The sequence below is a fragment of the Pan paniscus genome, chromosome 2 (assembly GCF_029289425.2).
Source record: "Pan paniscus chromosome 2, NHGRI_mPanPan1-v2.0_pri, whole genome shotgun sequence".
In the NCBI taxonomy this organism is placed as follows: domain Eukaryota; kingdom Metazoa; phylum Chordata; class Mammalia; order Primates; family Hominidae; genus Pan; species Pan paniscus.
Window position 1 is genome coordinate 48,206,914 of NC_085926.1, and position 20,832 is coordinate 48,227,745.

Below are 20,832 nucleotides of genomic sequence, written 5' to 3' on the forward strand. Positions count from 1 at the left end.
GAAGATGAGGTGGGTTAGATCTGATATCTTTTACTGTCATTGATAAGGCTCCGATGACTGGAGGAACACCAGGGTCCTTGGTCTCTGATAGGCTTAATAACACAGACACACGTGGAGTGGTTTTAAGGAGCGAAAAGTTTAATAGGCAAGAAAGAAGGAAGGAAGACGAAAACAGCTCCCCCATACAGAGACAGAGGGAGCGGGGATTCCAACAAAGAGAAAGCGCCGTGTGCGGAAAAGTGGCTGCTTATCTGAGGATGCTGGAGGAGGCGGTGTCTGGTTTCCATAGGGCTCAGGGGATTAGTTTGATCAGATGTGTCATTTATGTGGCAGCCAAAAACCTGGCCCTCCCACCCTAGCTTTTTAATATGCAAATGTAGGGCTCCATGAAGTTCTACACACGTGGGAATATGTGGGGGGTGGCCATGTTGCCAGGCACATGTCAGGGCAAAGAAAAGGACGGCGGGAATCGCCATGTTTGGGTGCGTCCAGTTTCTAATGGCCTGCATTTCCATATCAAAGCTTGCCATCCTGCTCTAGGAGCCCAGGCTTTCCTGCTAGACAAGAAACCTTTCTGGAGCTGCTTTAAAAGAAACAAAAACTTCCCAAGGACCCCTTTCCTTCTCTATCTGCTTAAAATAATTTCTTAATAACTCCTATAACATCATAATTTCCTTAGGTATAATTTTGCAAAGGCGGTTTCAAAAGCTCTTTGGGGTCCTCAGTAATTTTTAAGAGTGTAAAAGGATTTTAACAACAAGTTTGCGAACCACTGTCCTTGAGAAGCTCTCCATGGATGCGCATGAGTCTGTCCAATTGGAGTCCTGGTGTATTTCTACATTAGATACCACACAGCAGTGAACACACAATGAACAGGTCAACACGTGTCATTATAGAACTGCGCAAAAGAGCTAGTATTTATATAATGTTTACAACCATGGAAAACAACACTATATTTTGCTTATGGGTACCTGTGGTAAGCACAACCCCAAATATTGCGGCCGAAGGGGACCTAGAAGGTCAAAGTGCGCCTCAGCATTTTCTCTCGCCCTGCACAAGCCGCATTCCGCCCCGAGAACTACGCTTCCCGGCAGGCTGCGCGCCGCGCGGTGACGCACTTCACCCAGTCCTGCTTCTTTCTTCTGGCGCCGCCAGTGGCCCGCGGTGCGCATTATAATCCGTTTCACACACGGTGCTGCTACCTCGTTTGCTTCGTGCGTGCGTGCGCAGATGTGGGCCCCGCGGGAGCAGCTACTGGGCTGGGCTGCGGAAGGTGAGTCGGGGCCGCGAGACCGCCTCCCCCATTCGGTGCTCCAGCCGCAGGCGCCGCGCAGGCGTCGGCCGTATCCACCAGGGATGCGCGTGGGGTGCGAGCTGTGTGAGGCGCTGACTACCCCTACAGCGGCTCTTACTCCCCTGGGGGGCCAGGTTCCTCCCTAGGTGTCCCGTACAGTCTCCACGGTGCTCACTCCACGACTCTTCACCGGGCATCCTGCACTTGTGCACTCCGGCAGTCATTGGCCATAAATGGCTGCTGAGCATTTGAGATGTGTGGAGTGCAACTGAAGAACAGCATTTTGTATTATTATATTATATCATATTTATTTTGAGACGGAGTCTCGCTCTGTCGCCCAGGCTGGAGTGCAGTGGCGCGATCTCCGTTCACTGCAATCTCCGTCTCCCGGGTTCAAGCAGTTCTCTGCCTCAGCCTGCCGAGCAGCTGGGATTACAGGCGCCCTCCACCACGCCTGGCTAATTTTTGTATTTTTAGTAGAGACGGGGATTTCACCATGTTGGCCAGGCTGGTTTTGAACTCCAGGCCTCGTGATCCGCCCACCTCGGCCTCCCAAAGTGCTGGGATTACAGGCGTGAGCCACCGCGCCCGGAGTATATTATATTTTTATATTTTTTGAGTCGGTCCGGAGTGCAGTGGCGGGATCTAGGCTCACTGCAGCCTCCGCTTTCCCAGGCTCAAGTGATTCTCGTGCCTCAGCTTCCGGAGTAGCTGGGATTACAGGCGGCGCCTCACCACCCCGGCTGTTGTATTTTTAGTAGAGAGGGGATTTCGCCATATTTGCCAGGCTGGTCTCGAACTCCTGGCCTCAAGCAATCCACCCACCTTGGCCTCCCACAATGTTGGGATTACGGGTGTTAGCCACCCCACCCGGCCCAAAAGACTTTTTTTTTGGAGACAGAGTCTTGCTCTGTAGCCCAGGCTGGAGTGCAGTGGGCGATCTCTGCTCACTGCAACCTCTTTCTCCCAGGTTCCAGCGATTCTCCTGCCTCAGCCTACTAAGCGGCTGGAATTACAGGGACACGCCACCACGCCTGGCTATTTTTTTGTATTTTTAGTAGAGACGGGGTTTCATCATGTTGGCCAGGCCGGTCTTGAACTCCTGACCCCAGATGATCCACCTGCCTCGGCCTCCCAAAGTGTTGGGATTACAGGTGTGAGCTACCACACCCGGCCCCAAATGACTTTGGATGTAACAACAGGAACAGTCTAGAACAGGGCTGGGCAAACTTTTTTCTGTTTGGTTTTTTTAGAAACAGGGTCTCCCTATGTTGCCCAGGCTGGTCTCCAACTCCTGGGCCCAAGGGATCCTCCCGCCTCGGTCTCCCAAAGTGCTAAGATTATAGGCGTGAGCCACTGCACCTGGTCTTGCAAACATTTTCTTTTAAGGGCCAGGTGGTAAATGTTTCAGGCTTTGTAGGCCACACGGTCTTTGTTATGACTAGTGGTCTGCTGTTGTGTGAAAGCAGCCAAAGACCATAGGTAAACGAATGAGCATTGCCGTGTTCCAATAAAACTTTCTTTATAGATATTGAAATTTGAATTTCGGCTGAGTGCAGTGGCTCACGCCTGTAATCCCAGCACTTTGGGAGGCCAAGGCAGGAGGATCTCTTGAGCCCAGGAGTTCAAAACCAGCCTGGTCAACATGGCAACACCCCATCTCTACTTTAAAAATAAAATAAAATAAAATAAGCTGGGTGTGGTGCCGTACACCTGTAATCCCAGCTACTCTGAGGCTGAGGCGCAAGAATTGCTTGAACCTTGGAGGCAGAGATTTCAGTGAGCCGAGATCGCATGACTGCACTCCAGCTTGGGTAACAGAATGAGACTCTAAAAAAAAAAAGGAAATTTGAATTTCATATATAATTTTCATTATTATGAAATATTCTGTTTCTGATTTTTTTTTCAGCCAATTAAAAATGTAAAAACTGGCCCAGCATGGTGGCTCACGCCTGTAATCCCAGCACTTTGGAAGGCTGAGGCTAGGATCACTTGAGCCCAGAAGTTTGAGACCAGCCTGGGCAACATAGTGAGACTTCATCTTTGTGTTAAAATTTTTTTTTTCTGAAGTAAAGACTATTCTTAGCCTTTGGGTGGTCTAACAACAGGTGGCAGGCTGGATTTGGCTTGTGTGTAGTTTGACAAGCCATTGTTCAGCATGTAGCTGTTTGTCCTGTGTGGGAGCCCTTGTGCCTCCTTCCATCCACTCTTTGAGGGTGGTGGGCTTTGTCTCTGCCTACTGTGCCAAGACCAGTTCAATTGGATAGCAAAGCTAAAGAAAGTAAAGACAATGGACCGGGCGCGGTGACTCACGTTTGTAATCACAGCACTTTGGGAGGCTGAGGCGGGTAGATCACCTGAGGTCAGGAGTTCGAGACCAGCCTGGCCAACATAGTGAACCTCTGTCTCTACTAAAAATACAAAAATAGCTGGGCTTGGTGGTGCGCGCTTGTAATCCCAGCTACTCAGAAGGCTGAGGCAGGAGGTGGAGGTTGCAGTGAGCTTAGGTCGCGCCACTGTATTCTAGCCTGGGCACCAAGAGTGAAAGTCTGTCTCAAAAAAAAAAAAAAAAAAGACAGTAACACTAAGTTGAACTTTAGAAGGAGAATAACTTTTCCCTCTTGTCATGAGTGGCAAAGAAGATGTTTTGTGGTCACAGAGCTAGAAAGGTTCTTTGACTTGCCTAAGTGCTTCCCAGATGTGTCCAACATGGGCGGAGGCACATTGTGAGGTCCTGGAGTGTGCCTGTGATTCAGCACCTGTTCCCTTTTTGGAGGACTTATTTGCCTCTCTGAAGGATTTGCCTGTGAGTGGTCTCATGCTGGGGAGAGGCACCTAAGGAGTCAGGGCAGAGTCAGGACTCAGGAGGTAGGATCCCTTAGTTCAGCTGTGTGAGGTTACTGTGTGTCCCTCATTTTTTTCCCACCTGCTCAGTGGAATCAGAACCACCTGTCCCTCTGGAAGGGAGAGGCTTAGATGGTCTTTTTTGCTGAAAAGACTGAGGAGCTGCCTCCTTGCCTTGTGCTTTGCTCAGATGTAGCCACTGGGAGTGGCCAAATAATGGTACTCAGTTTTTCTTCTTCTAAAACTTTAGAACTTGAAATAGTAAGATTGCTTTGTTTTCCTCCTGAGTTTAGTCAGGAAAACAGTAACTTGGAAAATTACCCCAGACAGTTATCAAACAAGACTATAATTTTATATATATATTTTTAATTTTAAAATGCTGCTCCATTTACACAAAAATGTGCAGTTCTGGATAGATACATAGTGTAGGCACATATTATGGGGCCAGGATAATGGTTTTCTAGGGCATGCAAGAGGAGAAATTGTATATATGTCTTTATGAAATCACTTGACACATTCTCATCACTTAGTACAAAAGCCAGAGTTGTTGCTGGGGTCTGTTTAGAGTGTTTTCCAGGGGTGATGATTTCAGCAGGGGTGATGTCATTATCACATTTAGGGCCTTTTTTTTTTTCTTGCAAACCCAAGGACAAGGCTACCCTTAGCCTAATTCCCCACAGTAACTGCACTATTACTCTGGGGAGCTCAAAAATAGATGGGACGAATTATAAGCTTTTTTTTTTTTTCTTTGAGATGGAGTTTTTTACTCTTGTTGCCCAGGCTGGAGTGCAGTGGCACCATCTCAGCCCACTGGAACCTCCGCCTCCCGGGTTCAAGTGATTCTCCTGCCTCAGCCTCCCGAGAAGCTGGGATTACAGGCATGCGCCGCCACACCTGGCTAATTTTTGCGATTTTGGTAGAGACGGGGTTTCACCAGGTTGGCCAGGCTGGTCTCGAACTACTTACCGCCCACCTTGGCCTCCCGAAGTGCTGGGATTATGGGCTTGAGCCACGCCCAGCCATTATAAGCTTATATGTATCTTTTCGGAGACAGGGTTTCCCCGGCTCTGTCACTGAGGCTGGAGTATAATGGTGTGATCTCTCACTTCATTGCAACCTTTGCCTCTGGGGCTCAAATGATCCTGCCACTTCAGCCTCCCAAGTAGCTGGGGCTACAGGTGTACACCACCACGCCTGGCTAATTTTTTTATTTTTTGTAGAGATGGGGTTCACCATTGCCCAGGTTGATCTCGAACTTCTGGGCTCAAGCAATCAGCCCACCTCGGCCACCTAACGTGCTGGGATTACAGGCATGAGGCACCGTGCAGAGCCTGGCCAGCTTCTATGTATCTTATAAACACATATGCCTGGAATAAAGGGTGTCAAGGAGGAAGCTTCAGACTGCTGCTAAGACCCTCGTCCCCCTGAGAGGCACTCCCTTCCCCAGACTCTGTCCCTTCTACAAAGGCACAGGTCACAGGTTAGAAATACGACATCCCAGTTCCTTTTCTGAACTTTCAGAATCAGTGACACCCAAGGATCAGAAAAACATTCTTCTTTCCCCTCAGCAAAGATATGGAAGAGAAGGCTGGGCGCGGTGGCTCACGCCTGTAATCCCAGCATTTGGGAGGCCGAGGCAGGCAGATCACCTGAAGTCAGGAGTTCGTGACCAGCCTGGCCAACATGGTGAAACCCTGTCTCTACCAAAAATACGAAAATTAGCCAGGCATGGTGGCAAGTGCCTGTAATCCCAGCTACTTGGGAGGCTGATGCAGGAGAATTGCTTGAACCCAGGCGGCGGAGGTTGCAGTGAGCCGAGATCGTGCCATTGACCTTCAGCCTGGGTGACAGAGTGAGACTCTGTCTCAAAAAAAAAAACAAAGATATGGCAGGGAAAGCCTGAGCTTCCCTCCAGAGATGTTAAAATCTTACCTTTTAAAATTCCACAATAGGCCAGGCATCGTGGGTCATGCCTATAATCCCAGCACTTTGAGAGGCCAATGTGGGCAGATCACTTAAGGTCAGGAGTTCGAGACCAGCCTAGCCAGCATGGTGAAACCCCCATCTCTACAAAAAATACAAAAATTAGCTGGGCATGGTGGTGCATGCCTGTAATCCCAGGGAAGTTGAGGTGGGAGGATCACTTGAGCCCAGGAGGTGGAGGTTGTAATGAGCAGAGATTGTGCCACTGCATTCCAGCCTGGGCAATAGTGAGACCCTATCTCAATCAATCAATCAATCAATCAGTTCCACAATAATTTGAAGAGGAATGAGAGTCTGACAAGCTGTGCTTTAGAAATGCTGTTGTAATGGTCTTTAATACTTTTTTCTCCTTTTACTCATGCTCTTTTGTAAAATAAGGAATAACATTGACAAGTTTTTAAAACAATATAATAATTATTATTTTTATTATTAGAGATGTGGGTCTCATTGTCACCCAGGCTGGTCTTGAAGCCGTGGATTCAAGTGATCCTCCCACCTCAGCCTCCCAAAGTGTTAGGATTACAGGCGTGAGCCACTGAAACCGGCCTGACACATTTTAAAAAAATATTTTCATTAAATCACAGACTTCTGTTTCTGTGTTTAACATTTTCTTTTTTTTTTCTTGAGACGGAGTTTCACTCTGTCGCCCAGGCCGGAGTGCAGTGGTGCGATCTCGGCTCACTGCAAGCTCTGCCTCCCGGGTTCATGCCATTCTCCTGCCTCAGCCTCCTGAGTAGCTGGGACTACAGGTGCCCGCCACCACACCCAGCTAATTTTTTGTATTTTCAGTAGAGATGGGGTTTCACTGTGTTAGTCAGGATGGTCTCGATCTCCTGACCTTGTGATCGGCCTGCCTCAGCCTCCCAAAGTGCTGGGATTACAGGCGTGAGCCACCGCGCCTGGCCTAACATTTTCATAAACTATTTTCGAGATGGAGTTTTGCTGTTGCCCAGGCTGGAGTGCAGTGGCGTGATCTCTGCTCACTGCAACCTTCGCCCCCTGGGTTCAAGCGATTCTCCTGCCACAGCCTCCTGAGTAGCTGGGATTATAGACGTGCACTACCATGCCTGGCTAATTTTTTTATTTTTAGTGGAGTTGGGGTTTCTTTGTCATGTTGGTCAGACTGGCCTCAAACTCCTGACCTCAAGTCATCTGCCTGCCTCGGCCTCCCAAAGTTCTGGGATTATAGGCGTGTGCCACTGTGCTCGGTCCATTTTCATAAATTAAAAAAAAACATGTAACTGGAGTCACATAACACATGGGGGGAAATGATGCCTTGTCTCAACAGTTTTGCTAATTTTTAGGGTAGAAATATGATGAGTGCTTAGAGTTTACCTTACTACATTTAATTAAGATCAGTGTTTCTGTAAAAATGTAATAGGGAAGTGGTGCAGAGCATAGAGAAGTTGACTCAAGCATAAGGCAGGAGGTGAGAGGAGCTCGGGGTCTGGGTCAGCTGAGAAGGCTCAGGTGGCCACAGCCAAGGCTCAGAGGGCTCTTGGGGATCCTCATGATGGGCCTGGTAGGGCTGGCTTCTCAAGGTTGCTTCTGTCTTTCCGCAGCTCTGCCTGCCAAGGATTCTGCCTGGCCCTGGGAAGAGAAGCCTAGATATCTGGTGAGTTGGGCCCGCCCTTCTCTTTTCTGAAATGCTGGCTCATTTCTCAGAGAATGGGCTCATCTGTCTTTCTTGGGAAGGGAGGAAGTGATTAACATTTAAGTGGTTTATGCCTTGTGTTAGCCATCGTTCTAGGCTTATTATATATAATGGTTTTTGCACTTAGTCTTTCTATTTTTTGAGCTTATACAAAAACATGACCAAGTTTAATTTTAATTCAGAGTATTCTAAAATATAATGGTAACTTTTTATAAAAACCTTGGGTTATTAAGATCCTAAAATGCACTATTAAAGTTCCCTACATCAACATTTGCACAAATAGTTATAACACTTTAATAGTATCTAATAGTCTGATCTTGTACATTGGACCTCTTTTTCACATTTTGTTTTAGAAAACAAAGATGCAAAAGTAGAAAAAGAGTTAATGAACTCTTCTGTATCCATCATCCCACTTCAGCAGTTACCAACTCATGGCCAATTTTATTTCATCTCCATTCCCACTGGATTAAAGAAAATCCAAGGCATCATACCATTTAATCCATAAATATTTCAGTCCTGTGTTTAAATCATTAACAGCTGTAGGAGATGGGTGGTGACGTCCCCATTTGCGAGATGAGATCATCTGGCTTAGAGGGATTACATGATTTATGCACAGGGACACGTGGATGGCCAAATGGTAGAGTCAGGAATTAAATCCAGATTTCTCTGATCTCAAACCATGAATTTTCTGTGATGCCTTCTTGACTGTTTTTTTCTCCTAGAAAACTACCCAATGATAAAAGAACACACTTTCCAACTCTACGAAATGGGGTTATGTTTTGGATGAAGAGCCTCTTAGAGTTCACCCCCTTGTTCTGATGTTGCATATCCCTCTCCCCCAACCCCTGTGATCTTTGCTATACCAGAAATTTAATTTATTGGTTTCTGGGCACAGGACTGTGTGAGATTCTGGGAGCTAGCCAAATAGAGTTGTTAAATTCACTGTCCTTATTCTCAAAGATCCAAGATTTTTTAGGAAATGATGCATAGAGACAGGAAATAATGACACTGGTAATAATTATGATGAAGACAGCTAAAACTGTAAAATAGTACAGGGAAAGACTAAGTGTTAGCCTGTAGCTGTTAAAACAATGCACAGCCACAAAGAATGGTCTTAGGTTTGGATTGATAATCAAATTCATGGTATGCAATGTACTTTAACCCTGCATTAAATTCGCGTAGCTTCATGAAGGGATAGAGTATAGGAGACATAGTAGGCACACCATTCTTCTCAGGAGGTTTTGTACCAGTCTCTAGGGCAGCTTCCAGGCCATAGGGGCCAAGCTTGATTGATACAGATGAGGGTGACTTGGGAGCAAATTACTTCATTATCAGGGAAGTAGCTGCCTTTATCCTTTATTTTCCCGTATTCCCTTATCTGCCCCAACTTTTTTTTTCTTTTTTTTTTTGAGACAGAGTTTCGCTCTTGTCGCCCAGGCTGGAGTGCAATGGCACGATCTCGGTTCACTGCAACCTCCACCTCCTGGATTCAAGCAATTCTCCTGCCTCAGCCTCCTGAGTAGCTGGGATTACAGGCACGCACCACCACACACAGCTAATTTTTGTATTTTTAGTAGAAATGGGGTTTCACCATGTTAGCCAGGCTGGTCTAGAACTCCTGACCTCAGGTGATCTGCCTGCCTCGGCCTCCCAAAGTGCTGGGATTATAGGCATGAGCCACTGCGCCCGGCCCATCTTATGTTTTCATGCGCTTCAGAGTAAGTTGCAGATCTCAATACATTTCACCTCTGAATACTTCAGCATGCATATTATTAAGTAGAATTCAATATCGTTTCTGATTTTTTTCTGAGGTAAAATGTATATACAGTGAAATGCACAAATTTTGAATTTACCTTTTGAGTTCAGCACTTCTACAGCTATTCGTTAGGCATTCACATAGCTTCCTTTTTTTGATGTGTCTGTTCAAAGTTTTGACACATTTAAAACAATTTATGATTGACATATAATGTTTGTACCTTTTTATGGGGTACAATGTGATGTTTTCACACATGTATACCTTGCGTAATGATCAAATCGGGGTAATTAGCATATCCATCACCTTAAACATTTATTGTTTCTTTGTGATGAGAACATCCAAAAGCCTCTTTTCTAGCTATTTTGAAATATACAATTCTGGCTGGGAACAGTGGCTCATACCTGTAATGCCAGCACTTTGGGAGGCCAAGATGGGCGAATCACCTGAGGTCAGTAGTTCGAGACCAACCTGGCCAACATGGTGAAAACCCATCACTACTAAAAATACAAAAATTAACTGGGCATGGTGGCGGGTGCCTGTAATCCCAGTTACTCAGGAGGCTGAGGCAGGAGAATTACTTGAGCTTGGGAGGTGGAGGTTGCAGTGAGCCGAGATCGAGCCACTGCACTCCAGCCCAGGTGACAGAGCAAGACTCCATTTCAAAAAAAAAAAAAATACAATTTATTATTGTTAACTCTAAGCTTCCTACTTTGCAATAGAACGCCAGAACTTATTCATCCTGTATAAGGTAGTTCTGTATCTATTGACCAATCTCTCTCCTGCTTTCCTCTCCCCTCTCCTCTCCATCCTCTGGTAACTACTATTTTACTCTCTACTTTCTTTTTTTTTTATTAAATAGAGACGGGTCTCACTATGTTGCCCAGGCTGGTCTCAAACTCCTGGACTCAAGCAGTCCTCCCCTCTTGGACTCTCAAAGTGCTGGGATTACATGTGTGAGCCATTGCACTTGGCCTACTCTCTGCTTCTTTGAGAACAACTTTTTTTTTTTTGAGACAGAATCTCCCTCTGTTGCCCACGCTGGAGTACAGTGATACGATCTTGGCTCACTGCAATCTCCGTCTCCTGGGTTCAAGTGATTCTCCTGCTTCAGCCTCCTGAGAAGCTGGGATTACAAGCATGCGACACCACGCCTGGCTAATTTTTGTATTTTTATTAGAGACTTGGTTTCATCGTGTTGGCCAGGCTGGTCTCGAACTCCTGACCTCAGGTGATCCGCCCTCCTCGGCCTCCCGAAGTGCTGGGATTACAGGCGTGAGCCACCACACCTGCCCCGTCTTTTGTCTTATATTTGTTTTGTGAATATTTTGTTCTAGCCTAGAGCCTGCCTATTCGTTTTCTTAACGTCTTTTGATGAGCAAGAGTTTTAAAATTTTGATGACGTTTGTTAAAACTATAAAATGGTTTTTTAAATATGAAATTTTTGTGTTTTTAGTGGAGACGGGGTTTCACCATGTTGGCCAGGCTGGTCTCAAGTTCCTGACCTCAAGATAACCTCCCACCTCGGCCTCCCAAAGTGCTGGGATTGCAGGTGTGAGCCACCGTGCCCGGCCTAGATCAATTTCTTATGTAGCTAGATTCTCCAAGACCACCAGTTCCATTCTCCCTGTGAATCTTAATGGTGACTTGATGAATATGAATTTATCGGTTGATTTAGGGACCAGTGACTTCTGAGGATGTGGCTGTGCTTTTCATTGAGGCAGAGTGGAAGAGACTGCGCCTTGAGCAGAGGAACCTATACAAAGAAGTGATGCTGGAAAATCTCAGCACGCACCTGTAGTTCCAGCTACTCGGGAGGCTGAGACAGGAGAATCACTTGAACCTGGGAGGCGGAGGTTGCAGTGAGCTGAGATCACACCACTGCACTCTAGCCTGGGTGACAGAGCAAGACTCCATCTCAAAAAAAAAAAAAAATTAGCTGGGCGTGGCGATGCGTACCTGTAATCCCAGCTACTCGGGAGGCTGAGGCAGGAGAATCACTTGAACCTGGGAGGCAGAGGTTGCAGTGAGCTGAGATTGCACCAATGTACTCCAGCCTGGGCAACAGAGTGAAACTCCATCTCAAAAAAAAAAAAGAAACTGTTTAATTTAAAATCACCTTTAAGTTGCGGTGATTTTTAGTTTTTTTTGGTGTGGTATGAGATGGGGATTGGCGTTCTTTATTTTTAAATTTGGGCGTTCAGTTCTTCCAACACTGTTTTTTTGAAAAGACTTTCCTTTCTTCATTGAATTCCTTTGATACTTTTGTTAAAAATCAATTGTGGGGCCAGGCACAGTGGCTCATACCTGTAATCCTAGCACTCTGGGAGGTCAAGGCAGGTGGATCGCTTGAGCCCAGGAGTTTGAGACCAGCCTGGGCAACATGGCGAAACCTCATCTTTACGAAAAGTACAAAAAATTGGCTGGAGTTATTCACCTGTAGTCCCAGCTATGTGGGAGGCTGAGGTAGGAGGATCTCTTGAGCCTGGGAGGTTGAGGCTGCAGTGAGCCATGTTCACACCACTGCACTCCAGCCTGGGTGATGGAGTGAGACCCTGTCTCAAAAAAAAAGAAAAATCAATTGTGGGTCTGTTTTCTCGGTGCTGTGTTCTGCTCCATTGAACTCTTCTCACATTTGTATTGTGCTCCTCACTAATGTAGTAGCTTTATGGTGAGTCTTAAAATCAGGTAGTGTAAGTCCTTAAATTTTATTATTATTATTATTATTTTTTGAGACAGATTCTCGCTCTGTCTCCCAGGCTAAAGTGCAGTGGCATAATCTTGGCTCACTGCAACCTCCACCTCCCGGGTTCAAGCGATTCTCCTGCCTCAGCCTCCCTAGTAGCTGGAACTACAGGCACATGCTGCCATGCATGGCTAAATTTTGTATTTTTAGTAGAGACGGGGTTTCACCATGTTAGCCAGGATGGTCTCGATCTCCTGACCTTGTGATCCACCCGCCTGGGGCTCCCAAAGTGCTGGGATTACAGGCATGAGCCACCACGCCCAGCTGTCTTTTGCATTTTTATATAAATATTGAAATCTATCAATTTGAAATTGAAAGTCTTATCAATTTGTACAATGGGATTTTGATTGAATTGCTTTGAATTTTTATATTAGTTTGGGGGAGAATAATATCTTTTTTTTTTTTTTTGAAACGGAGTCTCGCTGTCGCCCAGGCTGGAGTGCAGTGGCAGTATCTCGGCTCACTGCAGGCTCCGCCCCCTGGGGTTCACGCCATTCTCTTGCCTCAGCCTCCCAAGTAGCTGGGACTACAGGCCACTGCCACCTTGCCCGGCTAATTTTTTATATTTTTAGTGGAGACAGGGTTTCACCATGTTATCCAGGATGGTCTCAATCTCCTGACCTCGTGATCCACACGCCTCCCAGAGTGCTGGGATTACAGGCGTGAGCCACCGCGCCCGGCCATGAGAATAATATCTTAACATTATTGAGTTTTCTGGTCCATCAGCACAGTATCTCTCCATTTATTTAGACCATTTTTTCCTCATTTATGTAGATCTTTATCTTAATAATCTGGGCGTTTTTTATTTTTATTTTTTGAGACAGAAGATCCCTCTGTTTCCCAGGCTGGAGTGCAGTGGTGCAATCTCAGCTCACTGCAGCCTCTACTTCCTAGGTTCAAGTGATTCTCTTGCCTCAGCCTCCTGAGTAGCTGGGATTACAGGCGTGCACCACTACACATAGCTATTTTTTGTATTTTTAGTAGATGGGCTTTTGCCACGTTGGCCGGGCTGGTCCCAAATTCCTGACCTCAAGTGATCCACCTGCCTTGGCTTCCCAAAGTGCTTGGACTACAGGTGTGGGCCACCATGCCCGGCCATCACCGTTAGTATTAATGAACCAATAATATAATAATGGTGGTTATTAACTAAAGTCCAACTTTATTCAGATTTCTTTAGTTTTAATGACCATTTTCTGTCCCAAAATCCCATCCAGGTTATCATGTTACACTTAGTTGTCACGTCTCCAAGGAAGTACTAGTCATATTTTTCTTTTTTTTTTTTTTTTTGAGACGGAGTCTCGCTCTGTCGCCCAGGCTGGAGTGCAGTGGCACCATCTCGGCTCACTGCAAGCTCTGCCTCCCGGGTCCACGCCATTCTCCTGTCTCAGCCTCCCGAGTAGCTGGGACTACAGGCGCCTGCCACCACACTAGGCTAATTTTTTTTTGTATTTTTAGTAGAGACGGGGTTTCACCATGTTAGCCAGGATGGTCTCGATCTCCTGACCTCGTGATCCACCCACCTCGGCCTCCCAAAGTGCTGGGATTACAGGCGTGAGCCACCGTGCCCGGTGCTAGTCAGATATTTTGTAGATTGTCCCTTACTTGGGATTTGTTTGATGTTTTCCTCAAGTGAGAGGATTGCTTGAGCCCAGGAGTTCAATACTAGTCTGAGCAACACAGCAAGAACCCATCTCTATAAAAAATTAAGAAATTTGCTGGGATTGGTGGCATGTACCTGTATCCTAGCTACTTGGGAGGCTGCCGTGGGAGGATCACTTGAGTTCAGGAGTTTAAGGCTACATTGAGCTATTATTATGCCACTGTACTCCAGCCTGGGTGACAGAGCGAGACCTTATCTCTTAAAAAACAAACAAAACAAGCTGGGCGTGGTGGCTCATGCCTGTAATCCCAGCTACTTGGGAGGCTGAGGCAGGAGAATTGCTTGAACCCAGGAAGTGGAGGTTGCAGTGAGCTGAGATCGTGCCATTGCACTCCAGCCTGGGCAACGAGTGAAACTCTGTCTCAAAAAAAAAACTAAACAAAAAATCAGTCGATGTTTGTGTCGGTCATTTCTGGACTCTATTCTGTTCCACTGATCTACTTGCCTTTGTTTTTGCCCATACCACACTGTCTTGATAAATGTAGCTTTATAATAAGTCTTGGAATTGGGTAATATGAATCCTTCAACTTTATTCTTCAGTATTTTGTTAGCTATTCCAGGTCTTTTGTCTTTCCATGTAAACTCTACAATCGGTTTCTCGATAGGTACAAAATAGCTTGCTGAGTTTTTGACTGGGTTTGCATTGAATCTATACATTGAGATCGGAAGAGCTGATATCATAATACTGAGTCTAACTATCCATGAAGATAGACTGTCTTACCATTTGTTTAGATCATCTTTGATTTCTTTCATCATTGTTTGTAGTTTTTCACATGTAGACTATGTACATGTTTTGTTAGAGTTGAACCTAAGTATTTAATTTCTTTGGTGCTCTGTGTGTATGTGTGTGTGTAAAATTTAAAATTCTAATTGTTCATTGCTGGTATATAGGAAAGCAGTTGACATATAGGAAAGCAGATGATCTTATATCCTGCAACCTTTCTATGTTTGCTTATTAGTTCCAAGGTTTTTTTTTTTTATTTCTTTTTGTAGATTCTCTGGAATTTCCTATGTAGACAGTCATGTCATCTGTGAACAAAGACAGCTTTACTTCTTTTCAAATATGTGTACATTTTCTTTTTCTTGTCTCATTGCAACAGCTAGGACTTTCAGTACAATGTTGAACAGGAGTGGTGAGAGAAGACATCCTTGCCATGTTTCCAGTTATCTAGGAAAAACATCTAGTTTCTTGCTATAAAGTAGGATATTTGTTGTAGGTTTTTTGTAGATGTTCTTTGTCAATTGAGGAAGTTCTGCTGTATTTCTAGTTTGCTGAGAGCTATTACTTTTTTTTTTTTTTTTAAGACAGTCTCACTCTACCTGTCAGGCTGGAGTGCAGCAGCGCCATCTTGGTGCATTGCAACTTCTGCCTCTTGGGTTCAAGTGATTCTTGTGCCTCAGCCTCCCAAGTAGCTGGGATTACAGGTGTGCGCCACCACGCCCAGCTAATTTTTGTATTTTTAGTGGAGACGGGGTTTCACCATGTTGGCCAGGCTGGTCTCAAGCTCCTGACCTCAAGTGATCTGCCTACCTTGGCCTCCCAAAGTGCTGATATTACAGGCGTGAGCCACCATGCCTGGCCAAGAGTTTTTACTTTTTTTTTTTTTTTTTTTTTGAGACAAAGTCTCGCTCTTTCTCCAGGCTGGAGTGCAGTTGTGCGATCTTGGCTCACCGCAACCTCCGCCTCCCGGGTTCAAGTGATTCTCCTGCCTCAGCCTCCCGAGTAGCCGGTATTACAGGTGCTACCAACCACGCCTGGCTAGCTTTTGTGTTTTCAGTACAGACATGGTTTTGCCACATTGGCTGGTCCCGAACTTGTAACCTCAGGTGATCTGCCTGCCTTAGCCCCCCAAAGTGCTGTGATTATAGGCGAGAGCCTGGCCAGAGACGGGGTCTTGCCATGTTGGCCAGGCTGGCCTCAAACTCCTGGGCTCAAGCAATCCTCCTGCCTTGACCTCCCAAACTGTTGGGATTACAGGCACAAGCCACCACGCCTGGCAGCTGAGAATTTTTATAATCACTAGATGTTGGGTTTTGTATTTTCTGTATCAAATGATATGATCATATGATTTTGTTTCTTTAGCCTGTTAACATGGTGGATTACAATGATTGATTTTCTTTTCTTTTCTTTTTTTCAAGCCCACGAGCCTAGTTTATGACATTCCATTGGGCAAAACTCCTGTCCCCAGCACTGAGTATGGCCCAAGCCCCACAGCAGTTGCCAAGGGACCCAACTGCCCTGCCTGCCTCTAGCTCCCAGCATTGCTACTGGGGAGGCCAAGGGTACTGAAGTTCATCCCACTGTCCCCTGTCCATACATGTTAGAGGGGCCAGGCCGTCATGGTGGGGTGGGGCAGGAGTATAGTTGTGGCCCAGGGCTTGTGAGTACGCCTCCTACTCCACAGCGCAGGTGCAGGAGGAACTCTGGAAGCTCTGCTCTCTGTGAGTGATACAGCTTCCAAGATGTTCTTGAGTAGCAGACATTGTCCCTCAGGAGGGTTGACCCCAAGGCCATGAACGCCCTGTTCCAGGGGAGGCCTTTTTTTGTAGATGGGCATGAGGGTGCGGGGACCCCAGTGGGTCAGGTACTGGTTGAATTGGGGTTTGCCCTTTGGAACAACTCCTTCAGGAAGCTGAGGCCTGTGATTTGGTAACAGACCTGCTCGGTAGGCCATCTTCACACACTCCTCAATCTTGCAGTTCTCTTCCCGTCATAGGCCTGTGATCTTTCGGGGCAGCATGCCTCCATGGGGCTGGATGAACTGGCTAAGCAGCAAAACATCATCATAGTTTTACTTGTGGTTCAGGTTCCAATGGCAGATGGGGCACTGGCCAGAGGGGTTAGGAGGATTTGGACTCTCCTTGGGAGTCACTGTGATACGGCCTTCAATTATAGTTGTCTTTCCTTCTTGGATTTCCACCACTTCCCTGAACCCATGAGCTGGAAGCTGAGACCAGCTGGTCACTGCTGGGCCTGCTAGGAGCCCACAGGGAAGCTGCCCACAGCCAGACACCAGAGCCTCAAAGGCCGCCATCTTGAAAAACCAACCCTGACCTCCACAATGATTGATTTTCAAATGTTGAACCAGCTTTGCGGAACTATAATAAACCCAAGTGTGGTATGTAATTCTTCTTGGGCATTTCTGGATTTGATTTTCTTATATTTTGGGAGGGGGTATTGTATCTCTGTGAGATATATTGATCTGTAGTTTTAATTTCTAATGTCTTTATCTAGATTTGCTATTAGGATAATGCTGGATTCATAGGATGGGTTAGGAAATGTTCCCTCTGCTTCTGTTCTGGAAGAGATGGGGGTCTTCTATAGTAAAAAGGTTTTGTTTTTGTTTTTGTTTTGTTTTTTGTTTTTTGTTTTGAGACAGTCTTGCTCTGTCTCCCAGGCTGGAGTGCAGTGGCATGATCTTGGCTCACTGCAACCCCTGCCTCCTGGGTTCAAGCGATTCTCCTGCCTCAGCCTCCCGAGTAGCTGGAATTGCAGGCGTGCGCCACCACACCCAGCTAATTTTTGCATTTTTAGTAGAGACGGGATTTCACCATGTTGGCCAGGCTGGTCTCGAACTCCTGACCTCAGGTGATCTGCCTGCCTCAGCCTCCCAAAGTGCTAGGATTACAGACGTGAGCCACCGAAAAAAGTTTTAATTTTGGTGAAGTCTGGTTTATTATTTTTTTTTTATGGATTGTGGTTTTGGTGTCATGTCTAAGAACTCTTTGCCAAGCACTAGGTCCCAATATAGATCTTCTCCTGTATTTTTTCTAGTATTTTTATATTTAAATTCGTGATTCATTTTGATTTTTTTGTTTGTTTTTAATAAAGTGTGAGATTTTAGGTTGAGGTTAATTTTTTTGTCTGTGAATATCCAGTTGGTCCAGTGCCATTTGTTGCAAAGTCTATTCTTCATTGAATTACTTTTACAAAAATCCACTTTGGGGTATTTGTGTTGATCTCTTTCTGGGTTTTCGGTTCTCTTCTATTGATCTGTGTGTCTATTCTTCCATCGATACCCTGTCTCAAGTATTGCGGTGATCAAATAGTAAGTTTAATATCAGGTAGAGTGATCTCTCTTACTTTGTTCTTCTAGTTTCTTTGCCTTATCATATATATTAGGATAAGTTGTCTATATCTACAAAAAAATCTGGTTGGGATTTTGATGGGAATTGTGTTAAATCTATAGATCATTTTGGGGAAGATTGACATCTTTACTATGTTGAGCCTTCCAACCCATGAACGTGCTTTGCCTCCCCATTTATCTAGATCTTTGATTTTTTTTTCCATTGGCATTTTGTAGTTTTCAGTGTACAGATGTTATAGTTGTTTTGTTGGAGTTATGTTAGGCACCTCTTTTTTGCGGGAGTGATTGTAAATGGTATGTTTTTAATTTCAGTTTCCACATGGTCGTTGTTAATCTATATGAATACGATGGATTTTTATGTGTTCATCTTGTATCTTTCAGTCCTCCTGGACTCACTTATTAGTTATATGATCATTTTTATAGATTCCTTTGCATTTCCTACATAGAAAACCGTGTCCTTGGCAAATAGGGGTAATTTTATCTCTTCCTTACCAGTCTCTGTGCTTTTTACTTCCTCTTCTTGCCTTGTACTGGACAGAATGTTTGATTACTTTTTGAGAACCAAAAATTATTTACTTAATTTAAAAATCAGTTTTCACTTAAATATAAAACATTCTATTGCTTAGTTATAGCAAATTGTAATAGCAAGTGTTTACTGCATGTGAGGCATTGATGTCAGTGCTTTATCTTTATTAAGACAGTAGGTGTCATTATCAAGCCCATTTTATAGATGTGGAAACTAAGACACAGAGAGGTTATGTAAGCTTCCAAAGGTCATGTATTGTATAAGTGGCAAAGCTGGGATTTGGACTTGTGCGGTCTGACTCCATAGATTGGGCTCCTACTACATCCACTGAGCAAAAAGCCTAGCTTCCATTGTAGCTGAGCCTGTTGTTTTACGTTTCAGTGGAAAAACTAGAGGGGGAAGAGGAGTCAAGAGAGAAATGGAGAGGATATTGGAACATGAGAGACACAAGGCTTGAACAAGACAAATTATGAGACCTGGGGTATAAAAAGAAAAGGGGAAAGATCACTGAGAATATGAGAACCAGGATGTGCCTGAAGCAGCAGGTCATGGAAAGCATGTAAGGGACAGCAGCCCACACCACTGCCCGCTCAGGCCTTGGCTGCCTAATCCTGGGTCCTGGCCTGCTGTCTAGACTTTTTGTCCTCCCTCGTACACTGTGCCACGCGGCCTGACTGCCTGGGCTGCTGGCTATAGATGTGACATCCCTCCCAAAACTTCTCACACACTCAAGGATTTCAGTATCTACACCTAGTTTCCTACTCTTAGCTCAGCATCATTATTATTCTCTACTGCTTCTGCACTTCTGTGCTGGGTTTTATTAAATCTCTTTTATAGTCCAGCTCTCAGGGGAGGATGCTAGGAAGCTCTGGCTTGGTAGCCTTGCACTGTGTTTCCTTCAGCCCCTACTGTCATCTTTGATTTGCTAGAAGCTTAATTAGTTTAGCTTTAGAACCTGGAATATACATTACCAACTCCTAGAGTGCCAAGGACCACTTGGAAGGTGGACAAGAAGATTGATGTATACCTGAGAATAGGAGGAAGAAGCTGAGTCAGAGAAGAGGTACTCAGGGTAATCAGAGGCAGCTGGGAATAATGTGCAAATGTTTCCAAAGTCTGCAGAGTGAAGTTAAAATTCTAAAGCAAGTCCGAGGCAGGCAGATCACTTGAGGTCGGGAATTGGAGACTAGCCTGGCCAACATGGTGAAATCCCATCTCTACTAAAAACAAAATACAAAAAAAATTAGCCAGGTGTGGTGGTATGCACCTGTGGTCCCAGCTACTTGGGAGGCTGAGGCAGGAGAATTGCTTGAACCCGGTAGGCAGGGGCTGCAGTGAGCTGAGATCACGCCACTGCAGTTCGGCCTGGGTGACAGAGTGAGACTCCGTATCAAAAAAAAAAAAAATCTAGGGCAAGTTAGGAGTGTCATGGAATACCCATAGGCTGAAGCAGTTGGTCACTGAGTAAATAATGCTTGAATTCAGTAGAAGTAAGTTGATTGGTGACTCCCTTGGTATCTGAGGGCAATGCCACCTTTCAAGTGTAACTAAAGATAAAACACCACTGAATACTCATTTAGAAGAGAAGAGACTTGAAGATGAAAAAGCATATGGTGTATGTTTTTTTGAGACAGGGTCTCGCTCTGGTCACCCAGGCTGGAGTGCAATGGTGCGATCTCAGCTCACTGCAGCCCTGACCTCCTGGGATCAGGCAATCCTCCTACCTCAGCCTCCTGGGTAGCTGGAACTACAGGTGCACACCACCATACTTTGCTGATTTTTGTTTATTTTTCATAGAGACAGGGTCTCACTGTGTTGCTCAGGCTAGTCTTGAACTCTTGGGCTCAAGCAATCCTCTCATGTCAGCCTCCCAAGTAGCAGATCCATTTTTTTTTTTTTTGAGGCGGAGTCTCACTCTGTCACCCACGCTGGAGTGCAATGGAGTGATCTTGGTTTACTGCCACCTCTGCCTCTCGGGTTCAAGTGATTCTCCTGCCTCAGCCTCCCAAGTAGCTGGGACTACAGGCGTGTGCCACCACGCCCAGCTAATTTTTGTATTTTTAGTGGAGACAGCGTTGCACCATATTGGCCAGTCTGGTCTCGAACTCCTGACCTCAAGATAACCTCCCACCTCGGCCTCCCAAAGTGCTAGGATTGCAGGTGTGAGCCACCGTGCCCGGCCTAAATCAATTTCTTACGTAGCTAGATGCTCCAAGACCACCAGTTCCATTTTCACTGTGAATCTTAATGGTGACTTGATGAATATGAATTTATCGGTTGATTT

General features: G+C 45.5%; 1 protein-coding gene and 1 pseudogene across 3 annotated transcripts in view; one reads left to right on the plus strand and one right to left on the minus strand.

The window, feature by feature from the left end:
* Positions 1-994: 994 nt before the first annotated feature.
* The window catches only part of ZNF589 (zinc finger protein 589), a 32,281-nt gene continuing 12,443 nt past the window's right edge, over positions 995-20,832 (plus strand). For 2 of the 3 annotated variants that reach the window (XR_010111427.1, XM_003818422.5), the window contains exons 1-2: positions 996-1,273; positions 7,684-7,736. Coding sequence is in view for 2 of the 3 variants with exons in the window: in XM_003818422.5 (XP_003818470.1) it covers positions 1,231-1,273; positions 7,684-7,736 (96 nt within the window). In the remaining variant the exon portion in view is untranslated. Of the gene's footprint in view, positions 1,274-7,683; positions 7,737-20,832 lie in introns of all 3 variants that reach the window. The other variant, XM_008971730.4, reaches the window with a different exon arrangement.
* On the minus strand, positions 12,437-20,828 carry LOC129397395 (large ribosomal subunit protein mL66-like; annotated as a pseudogene).